This window comes from Eschrichtius robustus, chromosome 6 (genome assembly GCF_028021215.1).
Source record: "Eschrichtius robustus isolate mEscRob2 chromosome 6, mEscRob2.pri, whole genome shotgun sequence".
NCBI lineage: Eukaryota > Metazoa > Chordata > Mammalia > Artiodactyla > Eschrichtiidae > Eschrichtius > Eschrichtius robustus.
The window spans coordinates 76,376,481-76,393,900 of NC_090829.1; the positions used below are offsets into that span (position 1 = coordinate 76,376,481).

The 17,420-nt window shown below is 47.5% G+C and overlaps 1 protein-coding gene across 1 annotated transcript in view; it reads left to right on the top strand.

Annotated features, from left to right (window-relative positions):
- The window catches only part of ITGB5 (integrin subunit beta 5), a 109,325-nt gene that overhangs the window by 56,577 nt on the left and 35,328 nt on the right, over positions 1-17,420 (top strand). The window contains exons 6-9 of the mRNA XM_068546588.1: positions 2,851-3,012; positions 4,465-4,560; positions 6,340-6,429; positions 13,188-13,322. Coding sequence (XP_068402689.1) covers positions 2,851-3,012; positions 4,465-4,560; positions 6,340-6,429; positions 13,188-13,322 — 483 coding nt within the window. The remainder of the gene's footprint in view (positions 1-2,850; positions 3,013-4,464; positions 4,561-6,339; positions 6,430-13,187; positions 13,323-17,420) is intronic.

Here is a 17,420-nt window from a genome sequence, read left to right on the forward strand (position 1 = left end):
ATAAATATTCGCATAGTAGTTTTTATGTGAGCATAAGTCTTCATTTCTCGTGGATAAATACCAAAGAGTGGGATGGCTGAGCTGATGGTCACTGTATATTTAACTTTATAAGAATATGCCAAACTGTTTTCCAGAGTTGCCAAAACATTTTGTATTCTCACTAGCAATTTATGAGAGTTCTGATTGTTCCACATTCTTTCCAGCACTTGGTATTTTCAGGGCTGATTTTTTTTTTTTTTTTTTTTTTTTTTTTTTGCCATTGGCATAGCTATCTAATGGCATCTCATTGTGAATTTAATGTGCACTTTTTCTTTTCTTTTTAATTAATTAATTTATTATTTTTGGCTGCATTGGGTCTTCATTGCTGTGCGTGGGCTTTCTCTAGTTGCGGTGAGCAGGGGCTACTCTTCGTTGCCGTGTGCGGGCTTCTCATTGCGGTGGCTTCTCTTGTTGCAGAGCATGGGCTCTAGAGCGTGGGGGCTTCAGTAGATGTGGCACGTGGGCTCAGTAGTTGTGGCACGTGGGCTCAGTAGTTGTGGCTCGTGGGCTCTAGAGCACAGGCTCAGTAGCTCTGGCGCACAGGCTTAGGTGCTCCACGGCATGTGGGATCTTCCCAGACCAGGGCTTGAACCTGTGTCCCCTGCATTGGCAGGCGGAGTCTTAACCACTGCACCACCAGGGAAGCCCTGTGCACTTTCTTAATGACTAATGTTGTTGAGGATCCTTTCATGTGCTTATTTCCATCCATATCTCTTCTTTGGTAAAATGTCTATTCAAGTCTCTAGCTTTTAAAATTCAGTTGTTTGTGTTATTATTGGCCTATGAGGGTTCTTTATACATTCTGGATACAAGTCCTTTGTCAGATTTTTATTTTTTGCAAACATTTTCTCCCAATCTGTGCCTTGTCATTTCATTTTCTCAGTGGTATCTTTCAAAGAGCAGATGTTTTTAATTTGACAAAGTCTAATTCATCAAATTTTTATGCTGTGAATCATCCAAGAAATCTTTGCCTACACCAAGGTCACAAAGCTTTTCTCCTTTGTTTCCTTCGGACGTTTTATAGTTTTAGGTCTATGATCCACTTTGAGTTCATTTTTGTATACAGTGAGAGCTGTGGGTTGAGGTTCATTTGTTTTTTCATATGGATGTCTAATTATTCCAATACCTTCTATCGAATTGACCGTATGTGTGGGTCTATTTCTGGTTTCTATCCTGTTCCACTGGTCTATGTGTCTATCCTTTTGTCAGTACTACACTGTCTCAATTATTGTAGCTTTATAATAAGTCTTGGCCTTAGGTAATGAATCCCCCAACTTCGTTGTTGTTTTTCAAAATTATTTGATGAGTTTTCATTGTCTTTCCATATATTCCAGTTATTAACACCCCCTCCCAAGGCACCCAGTCCTGCCTCCAAGGGGATCCACTTATCTCCACTTCTAATACCGTAAATTAGTTTCGTCACAGCTTAGAATGCATCTCTGTAAGGGACCTTCTAGGTTGCTTCCTCTGGGTTCTGAAAACGTGCCCGGCCTCATCATTGTGCCTTTACTAGCGCCTAGAGGAACCCCTCTGTCATTTCTTCTTCCAGTTTCCTTGAAGGGTCCTCCTCACCTTCAGCTCAGCTGACATTTCCTCTGCCCTGGGAAGCGTTCTCTCCTCCTCCCCGGGTTTCCATTAAAAGTGTATTTACCTTCATTAGCATGCTTATTGTGATACGTTAAAGTTGTGTTTCCACTTGACTGCAAGCTTTTTGAGGTCTGGAACAGGCTGTTTCTTAGACCCAGTGCCTTCCATGGGGACTGCGTGTGGTAGGAAGTCAGTAATTGTCTGTTGGATGAACGTTGAGAGTCTGGGAAACTGATTCCCCAAAGGTGAATTCTTTGCTCACAGCTGGCCTCCTGGCTTTCAGTCCTCCCTGGCTTCCTTTCAAAGTGCCTTTTCTTCCTTGTGTTATGCTGACTTTTTGTGACTTATTTCCATGCTGCTTTTGGAGCAAATGAGAAAATATCATAGCTCTTGAAGGCTGTTTTATCCATCATTGGGGCGATAAGAAAGAGAGGATGATACCCTCAATCCCTTATCTGACGAAAGGTGATAGCTTTTAACTTGTAAAGTCTGTGAATCCAGTCTCCTATTTCAGTGTCAAGTGTACATGTGTAGATAACTCAGCAGTGTTTAAACCCTTCCTGTATTCATCCTGCTACCCAGGTATTTTGGGATGCTCTTTCACTACTGGTATGAAGACAACCCTATCCCCGTTTTTGTTGCCCTGTATCAGGGTCTAGCTGCTCCTAATAGTAATGACTGGGAGTGTTTTGTGTAGTATCGGGGCCACAGTGTCTAAATATGAAAAATAGAGTCCTTCCCTTGCAAGATAGCTCGTATTGAGCCGTGCCTCTGTCTGAAGAGTGGATACATTCCGTACAGTGAAGCAGTAAAGGGAGAAAAGAGCTAATCTGATTGACCTTATTAACTACCAGAGTAGTTCAATTCATGATTGGAGTGGTTTACTTCTACCAGAAAGATGGCAGGTTTTCTCAAATCCTCCAAAGACAGATCTGTCTGTTGGTCATTTGAACACTCTGTTATGAGTGATTCGTGTCTAATTGGGGGACTGAAGTGGTCACTTACCAGTCATGTTAGACAAGGGCAGCCAGCCGAGTGTGTTGAAGGGAGGTTGGGGGGCTAAAGGCTGCTTTGCGGAAGGAACTATAGAGGAGGCTTCCAAGGAGAGGCGTCCAAGGGGAGTGGCTGTCAGGTACAGAGTCGAGCAGGGAGGGGCAGGATGCCCCAGGGCAGGCTTGGGTGGCAGCCAGGAAGGCCTAACACCCATCCACCTCTGCCCCTCAGGAGAAGATCGGCTGGCGAAAGGACGCGCTGCACTTGCTGGTGTTCACAACGGATGACGTGCCCCACATCGCGCTGGACGGAAAGCTGGGGGGCCTGGTGCAGCCTCATGACGGCCAGTGCCACCTGAATGAGGCCAACGAGTACACTGCCTCCAACCAGATGGTGAGGACTGGGGACCCCAGCACTGCTCCCGCCACCCCGAGGCCTCACCGGCCTTTGCCACCTTCCTCTGGACCTCTACTCACCGACTTTCCGCCCCATTCTTGGTACTGGGTCTCTACTCCATCTTCTCCAACTGGGCTTCCAGAACTCCTCCTCGTCATTAACTTAGAACATTTCTCAGGGATTTCTGTAGCTGGTTCATCTTTCTGCTGTTGTGCACCCACACGGGGAGTGTTTAGTTGCGGGAAGAGGTGACCTGGCGAGACAGGATGGATCTCAAAGGGGAGGTGATTTTGCACGAGGGAGAGGACTGTATTCCAGCAGAGCCAAAACCTGGGATAGATGTTATGGGGCAAGACCAGCGAAGACAAGACTTCCTGACTTCTAGAAATGGGTTTCCTGAGGCCCTGAGTTCCATCAGTGTCAGGGGTGGGGTGGCAGGTGTCCTACACGGGATGAGAAACCCCAAGGACCTTCCACTCGCAGTGGTCTGTCACTGGGACCATGCGATTAAACAGAACTTAGGCAGAATTTCAAACATGTACTAGGCCAGTGAAGTGAACTCTACCTAACTGTCAACCAGACCCAACAACTAAGATTTTTCCACATTTGCTGTACAATTTTTTCCTCCCAAAATCTACACCCTCTTCCCTCCCAAATCCATTCTGGTGTCTGGCTAGAGAGAAATTCTTTCTAATTCTTGTTGGACTAGCCCATTTTCTCCAGTTTTAAGAGGTGGTCAAGAGTAATGGAGTCTGGAAAAAGAACTCCTAACTATACAACCTGATAACTGTAGAACTCACCGATGAGGACCCCTGCATCCATCATCAGCCCTTAAAATCCTTCCGGACATTGCTAAGCTGCCTCGAGGTGTCCTTCCCTCCTTCTTGCTCTGCACACCTCCCCCGCCATAGCCCAACTTTTCGTCCAAATATCAGCAGCCTCTTCTGCCCGTTCTGAGCCGTGAGAGGACTGAGCAGAACCTGTAGGGGACATTGGCAGGCCCAACATTGGGCATAGGAAAAGGAAAAATAGGGCAAGGAGATCAGGAAGATAAGTCTTAGGGAAGAGAGGGAAGATAACAGGTGTTGATGGTAGGTGGTCGGACGTGGTGGCTCTCCTTTTGGGGACTTCCCCCCTCTGCCCCATTCCTGCTGAAGGGATGGAAACACGGACCAAGTGTGGGAAACCTCCACTCATCACTTCTCTATTCTGGGTTGGAGGGGTAGGAGGAGTGAGTCTAGTCTAGTAGGTGCCAGAGGGTCCTTTCCTGGAGAATCTCCCCTACAGTTTCTCAGTAAGGAGCTGCCGATGGGGCGTGGTTATTAAGGCGCTGCCAGGGGACGATGCTTGTCGTGGCAAGTGATGAGTTACTGAGTGCACGCTGGAGCCACGTGCTCGTGTGTCAGCCCGCGAGAAATGTTACAACCTTGACTTTTGCCTTGGCCCTAGGACTATCCATCCCTTGCCTTGCTTGGAGAGAAGTTGGCAGAAAACAACATCAACCTCATCTTTGCAGTGACGAAGAACCATTATATGCTCTACAAGGTACACCTGGAGGGAGTGAGGGAGGCTGATGGCCTGAATCTGGCGGCCCTGCTGACCCTGAGATGAATGGGAGATTGGAATGTGGGGTCAGGTGAAGTGTGGGGGGGCCGGGTGAGGAGTGTTAACAGCCCTGCTCTATGTGGGCGGAGATCCAGAGGAGGGTGGAATATAGCCCTGTCCTGATCTAGCGGAAAATAATAGTATTAAGGAAGCTCTTAAGCATTCATATAGCAGTACATACCAAGGAAGTTAAGCATATGGTTTCTAATTTGGTAATGAGAAAAACTTTGGAAATAGTTTTTCAGATGATGAAATGGAAACACCCAGGGAATAGGGAAGGATGATATAAAATGAAAATGTACAGAAGGAAAACTAGGCATCTAGGCAGGCTGCATCACCAGTTCCACAGTCCAGAGTTTTTATGCCTTCCTGCAGAGTATGGGGGACCAGTGGGTTAGTTTGGGACAGGAATTTCCGAAGAAAACAATAAGTGTCTTGAGTGAACAGAGCAGTATGTGTGTGATCTGTCCTGTCTAAGAGAGACTCTTCCCGGGTCATCCCATGGGCCACCATTATACATTTCCCTCGTGAATGTGCTCTTTCCCACGATCACAGGCAAGTTGCCTTTCCCTAGAACTCGCCTCCAGACTGCTCAAGGAGTGTTCGTGTGAGCCAAGTGTGAAGCCCAGCTCACCTCTGACGTCTTTTGAACTGAGAGGTTATGAGAAATTAATCCCCACCTCTAGAACAGCCAACCCCATCGCCTCTCTTTACTGCTCTTAAATATCCAAAAGAACCCTTGTCTGGTGGTGTGTTTCTACTGCCCCTGCCTGAGATAATCATTGATAAAATGCCACTTACACCTTCTTGAGTTCTTTATCTTCTTTTAGTCTGAATCAATTTTAGAAGATGAAAACAAGGGAAGGAGACTGTTTAGTGAAGATAGCAGGATAGAACATATCCATTTATAAATACCATTTTTAGACAGATCAATTGCACAGACTGTACTGAGAATGCTACCGGATGCTTCAGGAGGGAAGAGACCCACCTTGGCTTAAGCCAGCCTTGCTCAGAACCAAGGACCTCTCACTCGGGAGGCATATCCAGTCCAAGGCAGGCTGAGGGTGGCGGGTGTTTCTAGCTATTTCTGTCACTTTAGTAAGTGACATACTCAGGCCTTCGTACAAGTGAAAGAGGGAAGGCAGCCACTTCAAGGCTGCCTGCTTTGCCAAAGACTTCACCCAGAGATACCAGACCTCCTTGGGAAGGCACCATTCACATTCATTTCCCTCCTAGGAAAAGAGGCTGTATTCGAGACCCTTAGAAAAGTTTCCCCTTTCACTCCTGCTGGACAGGTCGAGGGCATCCTTGAACTGAACCTGGGAATGCCTATGTAGTCTAGGGGAGAGACGGCAAGAACATCAAGAATATATTGACCTTAGAGGATGGAATTCCAGAGAGTTGTCCATTACATGCCAGAGAGGAGGGGTCTCCAAGAAGAAGCATGACATTATACGTCAGGAACAGATCTTGTCAGGCCCTTTCCACTCAGACCTTCAAGAATGGAGATTCCACAGCTGACCGCAACAACTCCATTCCCTTGTGCCAGTTCTTCTTACCTCTGCTTGTGGCATCTTCTCTAGTTTACGGTGTGAGAGAGTGGCAGAATCAGTGCTGGGGGCCCTGGCTGTTCTAGCTCCGTAGGGCAATGTTCACTCTTTGACAGTGTGGAAGGGCAAAATGGGCTCATTTGTTTTCTTTTCTTTTTTTCCCCCCAAGAATTTTACAGCCCTGATACCTGGAACAACGGTGGAGATATTACACGGAGACTCCAAAAATATAATTCAACTGATTATCAATGCATACAACGTAAGTCACTGGTTTCTTCCCCCACCCTCTCCCACTGAGGTTCCGGGAGCTGGTGTGGACTCAGGTGGACTCAGGCCTCTGTGTTCCCCGTGGTGAGAAGTGAGAAGCACACACACTGACTTCGCCTCCCAGCGGGCAGGACTGAAATCCCCCAGGCTCCTGGAGCTCCACATAGACCTGCAGACTAGAATGAGTCTGCACACTTAGGGTCTGATTGTAATCAGGTCCTCTCAGAGGAAACCTGAGTGGGCCTGTTAAATTCTGTGCTTTTGTAACCCGCACTGTTAACTTGGCTCTGCTCTGCTAAGTACAGCACTTAAGGGTGTAGTTTAGCAGTCACTGCCACATCCCAAGCCAGTCGCCCATGATTCCCAAATCCTTCTCCTTCCTACCCTCCTTTCTCTCAATTTCTAACACCCAGGAGGTATTTGACTCAGACCTACCTTTTCTCGGGAAAACGACAAGCACGGTTTCTTGTGCTGGGAAGTATGTGTCCTCAGCTATCCCCTCCCTGCAAGGCCTCCAGTGCCCACCCAGCCCCTCATGAGGCCTGGTAATTCCCAAATTGGAATTCAGAGTGCATCTTCCTGTTAAAACAAAGTTCTACATAGAGGAAATGTAGTTTAAGGAGTGCTGTTAGTCCTGAACTTATGTAGAGTAGACATGTGGGCTAACCTGGGAATGTGATTAACCACTCTGGCATCACATAAGCCATCTTACTTTCCCATGACTGATTTACATATGTGTATTTGGAGCTCTGCTTTTCCAGTTGAATTTGTGACCCTACTGATGCAGCCTTATTTTGCGTTACTGCTCAGCTAGACCAGGAGCTGTAGGTAATGCCCTCGCCACGGGGGATGCAGAGCTTGGGGGTTCCCAGCCCTCACCTGGTCTCCTGGAGCCTCAGTGTCCTGAAGGCGGTGAGTGGGCAGCAGTGAGGGTTTGTGGCTGGTTTTCCGTCCTCCTCCCCACCTCCACCTTCTGTGCAGCTAAGGATCCTCTTCCTCTCACACAGGCTCTGATCCCTCTCACTCCGGGAACTTCCTGTTGCGAGAAACTAGACTTCCTTCTCCTTTCCTAACTTATTCCCCACATGCTAACATCCTCTTTTCTGATCTCTGACCTTTAATCCTCATCGTATCCAGTGGCCACCTCAGAACCCAGTGAGACCAGATTTCCAGGTTAACTACACTTGGTGGTTTTCAGATTCCCACAGTGAGTGGAAGCGTAACATGCTGAGAGAGTCTGAGAAGAGGGTGTGTTGGCGGGGGGCTGGGCCTACCCAGTGTCACCCCTGTCCCAAGGGCCACCCTTCTCCATGATGCCTTGGGCCTCAAGCTCTGGACATGGAACAAAGGAGTCAGTGCGAGAGCCGGAGGCCCACCCTGGGCTGCTCTCTCTGTCCTGCTGGGGTCCCGGGGCTTGGAGACCCCTGGGTTAGCAGGGGGCTGCTGCTGGACCCGCTCTCAACAGTGCAGTGACCAGTGCTTGCCTCCTGCCGAGCCAGGGCCCTTGGGGAAGAAATGGCTGAAGGGCGACCACATCCTGGGCTTTGGCGTGGGCTGCGGATTTCTCCTGGGTTTCTGGGGAGGAGCCACCCCCCGGCATTTCCATGCTAGGTCAGCTCCTGAGTTCTGACGCCCTGGCTGGCTGACAGAGCTCTGGGGCTCCCCCGGGAGCGTTTCCTGCCAAAGGCCCAGGGCCCTGCTCCTCGTGACTTTAATATAGGAGGGCATCATGACACCCAGTTCTGTAGAACTGGCAGGGTGGTGTGCACCAGAAATGGAAGAGGCGCTCTGCTCAGTCAGCGTTCTGTGCGGCCAAGCGGTTTGCACGTCCACACCCGTGTGTGGGTGCCCTGAAGACCAGGGTGCACGAGACAGTGGTGGTGGTTCCCTGGGCGGGATCTCATAAACGCTCAGGGCTGCTCTCCCTCTGAGGCACATTGCATTGGCCCTGAGCAGGAGTCATGGTAGATAAATTCGTTTTCTTACTGGAAATCCAGGGGCCTGGGTTAAGCAGAGGTCAGGAGAAGAGCAGGGAGCCCTTTCTGCGGCTGAGGATTCGGGAACCAGAAGAGTAGAGAAAGGGATCTCTTCCAGGCAGGAGCTGCGTTTGGAACCTGGGATGAGCCACCCGAGGACCTTTGGGAATGTAGTACCGTAGCTGGACTCTGAGTTAAACTGGTGTGTCTGTAAGAGAACACGTTAGGAAACAAGACGTGTGACTCATGAGTGAACGTGTGAAATTCAGCCTTTAAAATGGGCGTTTCTGGAATACTATCTACAACGACTATTCAGATTCATTGGAAAATGAAAACAGATTTATTGAGAGATAATTAACCAACAGTACAGTGTACAGATTTAAAGTGTATATTTTGATAAGTTTTGACACTTGTACACACCTGTGAAACCATCACTACATCAAGACAGTGAATGTGTACATCACCCTAAAAAGTCGGGACCCTTGGTAACTCCCTACTTCTGCCCTTTCCTTCAGTGGAAATTTAAAGAAATAAATATAGAAACAGCAAGGTATTCAGAGCAAAGTCCAGTTGGTGGAAGCCGCGTTGGGGGTATGTTGGTGCTTGACGTTGATTAGCACCCTGTTCTCTGGCTGCCATCCTTTCTGGCAAACGGGAAGGCCCAGGCTGGGCCTCAGCTGCCCATACTTCTGGATTTGAACCTGCATGGGCGTGTGTATGTGTGTACACGTGTACGTGCGCACGTGCACTTTGGCCTGCACGGGCCTCTGTGTGTGTGTGTACATACGTGTGCATGTGCACTTTGGCCTGCACAGGCCTCTGTGTGTGTGTGTGTGTGTGTGCGTGCACGTGTGCACGTGCACTTTGGCCTGCACAGGCCAGTGTGTGTGTGTGTGTGGAGTACATACGTGTGAATGTGCACTTTGGCCTGCATGGGCCTGTGTGTGTGTGTGTATGTGTGTACGTGCACTTTGGCCTGCACGGGCCTCTGTGTGTGTGTGTGTACGTATGTGTGCATGTGCACTTTGGCCTGCACAGGTCTGTGTGTGTGTGTGTGTGTGTGCACGTGTGTACACACGTGCGCTTTGGCCCGTGCAAGGGCTCTGGTTGTCCTTTCACCTGCTCCTCTCCCCGGCCACGGTCCAAGCACAGCTCTCATGGGACCGTTTGTGTTTCTCTGCGTCACCTTGCCACCTCTGCGCTTTGGGGTTGACTCCTACCTCGCTTAGAGTTGGCACACCGTCCGTGGGGACATCCTGAAAGGATTGCAGCAGAGCACAGGTAACAGCGGAAATGGCCGTGGTGTGACTCTAGGCTGGGGAGGGAGCAAAATGGAAAGGGCACGTTTAATGTAACGTCTCGTAGAATCGAGTCTGTCGTTCTTGGCTTTCACTGTGTGAAACCTTCACCTCTGGGCTTCGATTTCTACATTTTTTGTTGCTGTGCCAACTTCTTTACTGTGAGAGATCACCAACGTGGAGCTTTGCTGTACAGTGGGTGCTGGCGAGAGGTTCCCTTCCAGAGCTCAGAGGTAGGGCCCTGGGTGCGTGCAAACGCACACACACACACACACACACCACCAGCGTTATGTCACCTTGACAAAGGGGGGTAGGACTCAGAGAGAAATCATGGGGGGGGGTCCCTTTTCAGAGTGGGAAAGAACAGAATGAGCTGGAAACCACTAGAGCTGCATGTGGAGGGTGACATCAGAGGCCTCCTCTCTGAGCACATGTTTCTCTTTTTGTTGTTGCCATGAAGTCTGCTCCCACCCACTCCACAGCTGGCCTGACTTAAAGCAATTGCAGATGGGACCTAGCCTAAGTATTTAATAGCCTTTAAACTTCTTGACATTGTCTTCTTGTCCTAGGGTGAGGAGTTAGGAATCATGTTCAGAGGCAGTTTTGGTAGGAGTTAATTGAATTTCACATAATTAACTTATGACACACAAGTTTTCATGCATCAGAACTGCATTGGCTGTGGCTTTGATCCTCTGCTATACCCTGTACTCCATCCATTTCATTCATTTGTTCAACAAATAAATGCCGCCTAACGTGTGGCAGGCATCATGCCACACAGTGGGAATAAAACAGTGACCAGAACACAGTCCTGCCCTCCAGGAGCTCATAATCTTTGAGGGGAGACTGACTCAACCAGGATGCAACCTGACCATCTGCACTCTCCAAGATCAGAGCCAGTTTCCGAATAATGGAGGGCCCGGTCTGGTGACTACAGAGAGCACTGCCGGGGGACCCAGAAGGCCCGGTTCTGGTCCTGACTGCCCCTGGCAGCTGAGTGGCCCTGGATAAGGCCCTTTCTTTGGCCTCAGTTCCCACTTCCATAAAATGGGAGGTTTGAACTGAATAATCTCCACAGTTCCTACCCTCACTAACATCTTAAGAGTTTCTGATTCCAGAGATGACATGGGGATCAGGAATAATACAAACTTCAGATCTGAACACAAAACTTGGGGGTCTCACGGCCAGGGTAGAATATAGGATTCTGTTTCCATCTGTTATAGTTATTGATTCATTGACTAGGAGTCCCAGTCCCCAGTGCTCTCTCTCCCTCCACCGAGTTCCCCATTAATGCTTCCAGGTGGTAGCTTCAGCAGATCTTGATGGGAAGGGCTGATGCTTTCTCCCAAAGTCTTGTTTGTGAGCCACGGGGCCCTCATATTTCATGAGACTGATCCCAAGTAATTTTTAAATAGCTCCGATCTACCTAGCCCTTTAATGATAAACTGTTTTGCCTCATCCTCACATTTATTTGCATTTAATATATATAATTTTTAATTTACCTTGTCTTTCAAAAATTAAGTTTCTTCCAGTAGGCCTGAGCTGCCTACCATAGCTGCTGTTAAAACATCCATCCATCCATCTATCCATCCATTCAGCAAAAGCTTGTGTTCAGTCCTAGAGAGAAATATGATATGGTCCTTGAAATTCACAGCTCAGTGGGGAGAACAGATTTGTGAACAGCTAACCACATTCAGCAGGAGAGCTGTGTGTGCTGAGTGGCGCTCTCGAAGCCCTCTGCCAGTGGAGGCTGGCACTAACAAGAGGAAGTGGATTTAAGAGAGAGTATTTTTAGAGTTGTAGAAGCACTTAGACAATTTGTTGCAAAGGGAGAGACTATTTTTTGCAGAGAGTGTTTTCAACAAGCTGTGAATGTGTTGGGAAAACTGCATATTTAACTAATTCAAGTTTAACACTACATACTCAGCAAAAAAGAAAAAAAGAAAGAAAAGAAACCCCATGAGAGCAGGAGGCACTTCTGCCTGCCATTCCGTCCAACGCCCTGTTCCCTGGAGTGCACCTGAGAAGCAGATGGGAGTCTGAAGGGCCGTCAGTTGATCTGGGGTGGAAGGGGGGGGGGTCCATGTGTCCATGTGTCTCTCGGAGTATGTGCATCCTGCTATTCTGAGTGTATTTAGTGTCTAAAAAATTCTTTTTGTAAGATGTGCCCTAACTACAAGCCAGTTATTTGATTTGGCCTCTGTCTCTAAAGTACATCCTCCTTAGAGATTTTCAGTGTCAATTTTTTAAACTTGGAGACATACAGAAGATTGTACAGACTTTTTACAAACTAAATACACCCGAGTATAGAACCACCCAGGCCAAAAAACAGAATATTACTAGCATCCAGAACCCCTTTGTCCTTTTCTATTACTATCCCCTGGGGGTAACCGTTAGTTTTGCCTGTTTTTGAATTTCATATAAATAGAATCATACGATATGTATGCCTTTTGCATCTGGCTTCTTTTGGGCTGTGTGATATTTATGAGATTCATCTATGTCGTGACATGTAGTCATATTTCATTCATTCTTGTACTATATGATATTCTACATGAACACACCATAATTTGAAAAAAAAAAAAAAAAAAAAGTCTGTTCTGTTGATAGGCATTTGGGTAGTTCCAGCTTCTAGCTGTTACAGACAGTGTTGCTGTGAACATTCGGATGTGTTTTCTGGTCAGTACACATCTCTGTTGGATATAATCCTAGGAAATTGCTTGTATAAGGTTGACCTAAGCATTAGTAGGTACTGCCTAATGTTTTTCTCAAGGGTTGTACCAGTTCACGCTCCCACCAGCAGGGTATGAGGGACCCAGTTACTCCAACTCGTTTCCAACACTTGGTATTTTTAGTCTTTCATTTTTTCTAATCTGTCGGGTAATTTTGGCTTGATTTTTACTTCATCCATTCTCTTGAGAACATAATCCACATATAAGGTCTTATTCTCTCAGAATGTAGTTCAGAGCTCATGAAGTTGGACCTCATCTGAGGTGCCTGCTGAGCTGGTGGGGAAGGAAGATAGGGAGCTGACGGAGGGCGGGGGGAGGAGAGAGAAGAGTCGCTGAGCAAAGGAACATTATTCCAGGCACGTGCAAAGGCCCGGCGTCTGGAGCGCGCACGGCAAGATTTGAGGCGCTGTCTGAAGCTGAGGGTGGGGATGGGGTGACTGTGCAGAGACGAGCAGGAGCAGAGCATGACCCCTGGAAGCAGATGAGATTATCCTATGGCAGGTGGGCCATTAGCAACTTCTCTGAGCTCACAGAGGGAGACCTCAGGCCAGGGCTAGTAAGTTGGTGTGTGGGTGTGCAGAGGAGGAAAGGGATGAGGGAGGGGCAGCGAACCTAGCCCACTGGCTCTTGCCTTGGCTTGAGATCCCGGAGTTAAAGGAAGCCATGTGGGCATCAGAGAACCAGTGTGGAGAACATCTTGGCTGCAGCCTTTACTAAGTGGTTCTGGCTTCATCTTCTCTCTCTGTTCAGAGCATCCGGTCTAAAGTGGAGCTGTCTGTCTGGGATCAGCCTGAGGATATTAATCTCTTCTTCACTGCTACCTGCCAGGACGGTGTGTCTTACCCTGGTCAGAGGAAGTGTGAAGGCCTGAAGATCGGGGACACAGTAAGTTCTCACCCCTCGTTGGTTTATATTTGTTAATGTTGGTCATCATTCTTTGGCTTCTGATAACTTTCATGACTTATTAGAGGGCTTTAGGAGTTTGTATTCTGTCTTCCAACTCTGCATGCTGGGGGACTTTCCTAAGCCTGCCCTGTGCTGTGCCTTCAAGATGCAGGTGGACTTAGTAAAAAGCTCCAGGCAGTACACAGCCTTCAGTGCGTTGTCACTTAAGGCTTCCTCAAGTTGACATTGTGCCTTTGGGTGTCTTAAACCATCATTATCTTTGTTTGACAGGGATGAAATTGGCCCTCCCTTCGTTTCTAGTCTTCTACAGCTTGCTCCGTGCCTTAGGTAATCTGACTTTCACTTTTCCTTTCTGTAAAATATGAAGAAAGCCATCCACCTCCTCTGATTTGATGAGATGGAATGGATAAACTGTTGCAATGGAGGGCATGGGTGCCTTTTCTGGATTTAAGTGGATATAATTAAATGGTGGAGAAGCAACATTGTGTATAAAGATGTGTATCTGTGTACCAAGCCAAGGACGTGAGGGAAGGAGGAAGGTTTATGGATGACGAGAACAAAGATGAAATACTGGCTCAGAGGCAGGCAGAGTGGTGATGGAGAGCCAGCCTCACTTCTAGAGATTCCTGCTGCCAGAAGCAGACTGTGAGATCCATTCCTTGCTTTATTGACACATTTTTCATTGCTCAGAAAATAGAAAGGCAAATAGAAAGAGAACTGAGGGAAAGTTCTCTTCTGTAACTAAAGAATCTGGTTGGAACCAGAAAAATTATAGGGACCTTAAAAATACATGATCATATCTTCTGGGCTTTCATAAGCGCTAATGATGGCCAAGGTGGAGATAAGCAGACATATCCTGGATTCCAGGGAAACAGCTGCAAAAGACATAGGTGTGGCCGCATGACTGCTTGCACTGCAGCGTGGTCTGCTGGAGCTTCCTCACGTTCTGTAATTGCTTCTCTCCCTCCTTCCCCTTCCCAACTGCCCTTCGCCCACTGTTACAACCCACAGGCGTACATCTCACCCATTCTAAATCTTACAGTGGTACCTCACCCCAGCAAAGGGACCGTTCAGAATGCGGTATCAAGGTTGAGAAAGTGAAGGACTCTAATGACTAGGTAACAGATCTTTTTCTAACGCAGGTTTTCTTCCAAGTTTCTTTTTGCTTTAAAAAAAAAAAAAAGTGAAAGATTGGCCTAATCAAGTTTTCAAACGATGAATCATTAAAAATTTTAAATGATTATGGCGTTTATCTAAGAAGGTACTCATAGAATAGGGTGATATTGCTGTAACAAAACTCCAATTCCCATTTTCCTATTGACGTGAATAAATTTTGGAGAGAGTGCTTTAATCTATACAGATAAAAAATAGGAGTAGAATTGATGCCATTCCCCATCTTATTTAGCAATGAGTAATATTTTCAATGTACATGAACTACTTGGGTGGGGAAAGCCGCATCTCATTAAAGTGGCACACCCAATAAAATTTTATTTTTAATACTTGTCAAATTTTGTGATATATTTGTGTTGTTTTGATCAATTGCAATGATTAATCAATCCAGATGATGTTTTTAAAAAACACAAAAGCCTCATAGTCACCGGCTTTAAAGAGACAGCTATGAAAAATGGAAGGAGGCAGAACTAAGCAGAAAAACTACATGTAAGTGGATTCTGTAGATCTGTGGATGGGATGTTTGGTGCAGTGTGTCAGGAAAGCTAAAGAATGATGCGTGAAAAACACCCAAACAAGGAACCCTTTACTTGGAGAAATAGGTTCAGTGGAACAGAGGCAAGGAGGAGGACGTACGGCACACACAGCAGGCGCCTGGGTTTCAGGAAGTCTCCTGACAATTTCTAATGACATCCTTATGCCAAGACAGGTAACGTGGGTTGGTGATAGCACAGCTAGGCAGATGCATAGCTGAGTAGACCTGCTTTCTAAGAGTGTGGATAACGTCATCTGGAGGAAGACTTGACCGAGGTTCCAGCTGTCTCCTGTCTACTACTGGCTTGAGATTAACTCGAGGGAGAACTGCTTATCAAAGGTGGGGAGGTCACAAAGCTGGAGAAAACAGTTTAGCTTATAAAGCAGGAAAACCAAGATTTAAGAACATTTTTAAAAATTGAGCTGGGTTGAAATCATCAGGATTAATATCTTGCATTAAGTTCAGAATGTTAATAGGATAGAGGGAACTTGGTTTGATAGTAGCTTTTAAGAAAAGGATCTGGTAGATTCTAATCCCCAAAGGCTCAGTGTGAATAAGCAGTGTTGCTTTAAAAAAAAAAATGCCAACTGAGGCTGCATTAATGGAACCCCAGAGAAAATGGTTTCACTCTTTTTTGTGTGGGTCAGACTGCATCTGGAGTTCTTTGTTCAGTGTTTTGTTTTTTTTTTTTCAAAGGGCAAGTGTAAAGGAACTATCATGATGAGGTATCTAGACACCAGGAAGATCAAAGGAACTGGTGTTTGTTGATAATAATAGCAGAAAGTTGGAATTCTTTTTGAATGCAAGAAACTGAAGCCGGTTTATGCTGCCATAAGAAAAAGGGGGAAATTATTATAAGAATATTGGGTCCCTAATGGACCCAAGGGGGCAATGCAGTTAGTATTGGAAAGGACTGGAAAGTAACTGGACAAAGAGTTAGCTCCGTGTTCCTCACCGGGTTCCCTGTAAGGAAGATAGTTATTCATGTTGACAGATGAGAAAAACTGAGGCACGAAGAATTCAATTAATTGCCCAAGTAAGTAGCCAGTAAGTAGCAGCCAGTAAGTGGCAAAGTGAAAGTTCAAGGCCAGGGCTTTCTGGCTCTGATGCCAGCACCCGTGCCCCCTCCCCCTGGCCTCTTGCCGCCCGTGGTTCTGTTCCATCCTCCCCGTTCAGACGGCTCGAGCAGAGCGCCATGACAAGGGCCGGGGCCTCCAGCAGGGAACGCCTCACCACATTCTGTGTACACCCCCGGGGCTCGGTGCTGCTGGGCATCCCGAGATGTGGGATCACCCACAGACGGCAGTGCACTCACAGCTCTCTCCAGACCAAGTCCTCTCCCTCCCTAGTCGTTGCCTTCTGACCGTGGAGGGAAGGACAGAGTTACCATTTCGTGGGAATTTATAATACTCTCCATGCTCTGCTAGGGCTTGGCTGCTGGCTTCCTCTGCTGCTTGCAGCCTCTGTCAGGTAGACATTACTTCCCCATTTTATGTGAGAAAGACTGAGGCTCCAAGGGGGGGGTGCCCTGAGAGACTTGCTGGAAGTCTGGCTGCTGGTGGGCACAAGCGCCAGGTGTCAGAGCTGCAACCACGGATGCCAAAGTTCGTATTTTTTTCCTTATACCTCGTGCATTTTGAAAGTAGAAGTTTCAGAGAAGCTAAAGGTGGGATCATCACCACTTTTGTACGGACACTTTAGTGTACAGATTTTGTTTTTTGCTAGGATACTTCGGAAAAAATAGGAACATTGTCCAGAAGACAGGAAAGGATTTTAAGTGGCATTTTTCACAAAAGTGCAAAATCTCAGACGTATTTGGATGACTTCTAGAGCATTTGAAACAGAAGGAAGAAAGGTGCTTCTCCCCACGCCCTCGACAGCAGTTCCACACGGGCGGGCCAGGGGGAGAGCCTCCCTTGGGCTCCCAGGGGCCGTGGTCCTGTTGAGACAGCGGCCCAAAGGCAGGCCTGCCATGCTGGCTCCTTGTTTCCTCTCTCTGCCCAAGAGGCCGCAGTCACATGGCCCCCGGCTCTGCCGCCAGGGCTGTGAGGTTTTGTTTTCTGTGGGTGGAAACAAGCTGACACAGAGCAGTGGCCGTTTGCCTGTCATAGCCGGACCTGGTGCTGCTCGCAGGCCACCAGAGGTGAGCTCTTTGAGGCCCTGGAGGCAGTGGGGGGCAGAATCCAGGGCAAAATGGAAATGTGGGGTCCTTGTTAAAGAATAAAGAACTTCAAGATGACAACAGCAGAGCATTAAACTAAGCACGGGCCCTTCTGAGCATGGGGCTCTGTGTGACTGCACGGGCATGTGCCCACGGAGCTGGCCTGGAGGGAGAACTGGGGGGCTTCCCCTCAACCCCCTTTTTGCTGAAG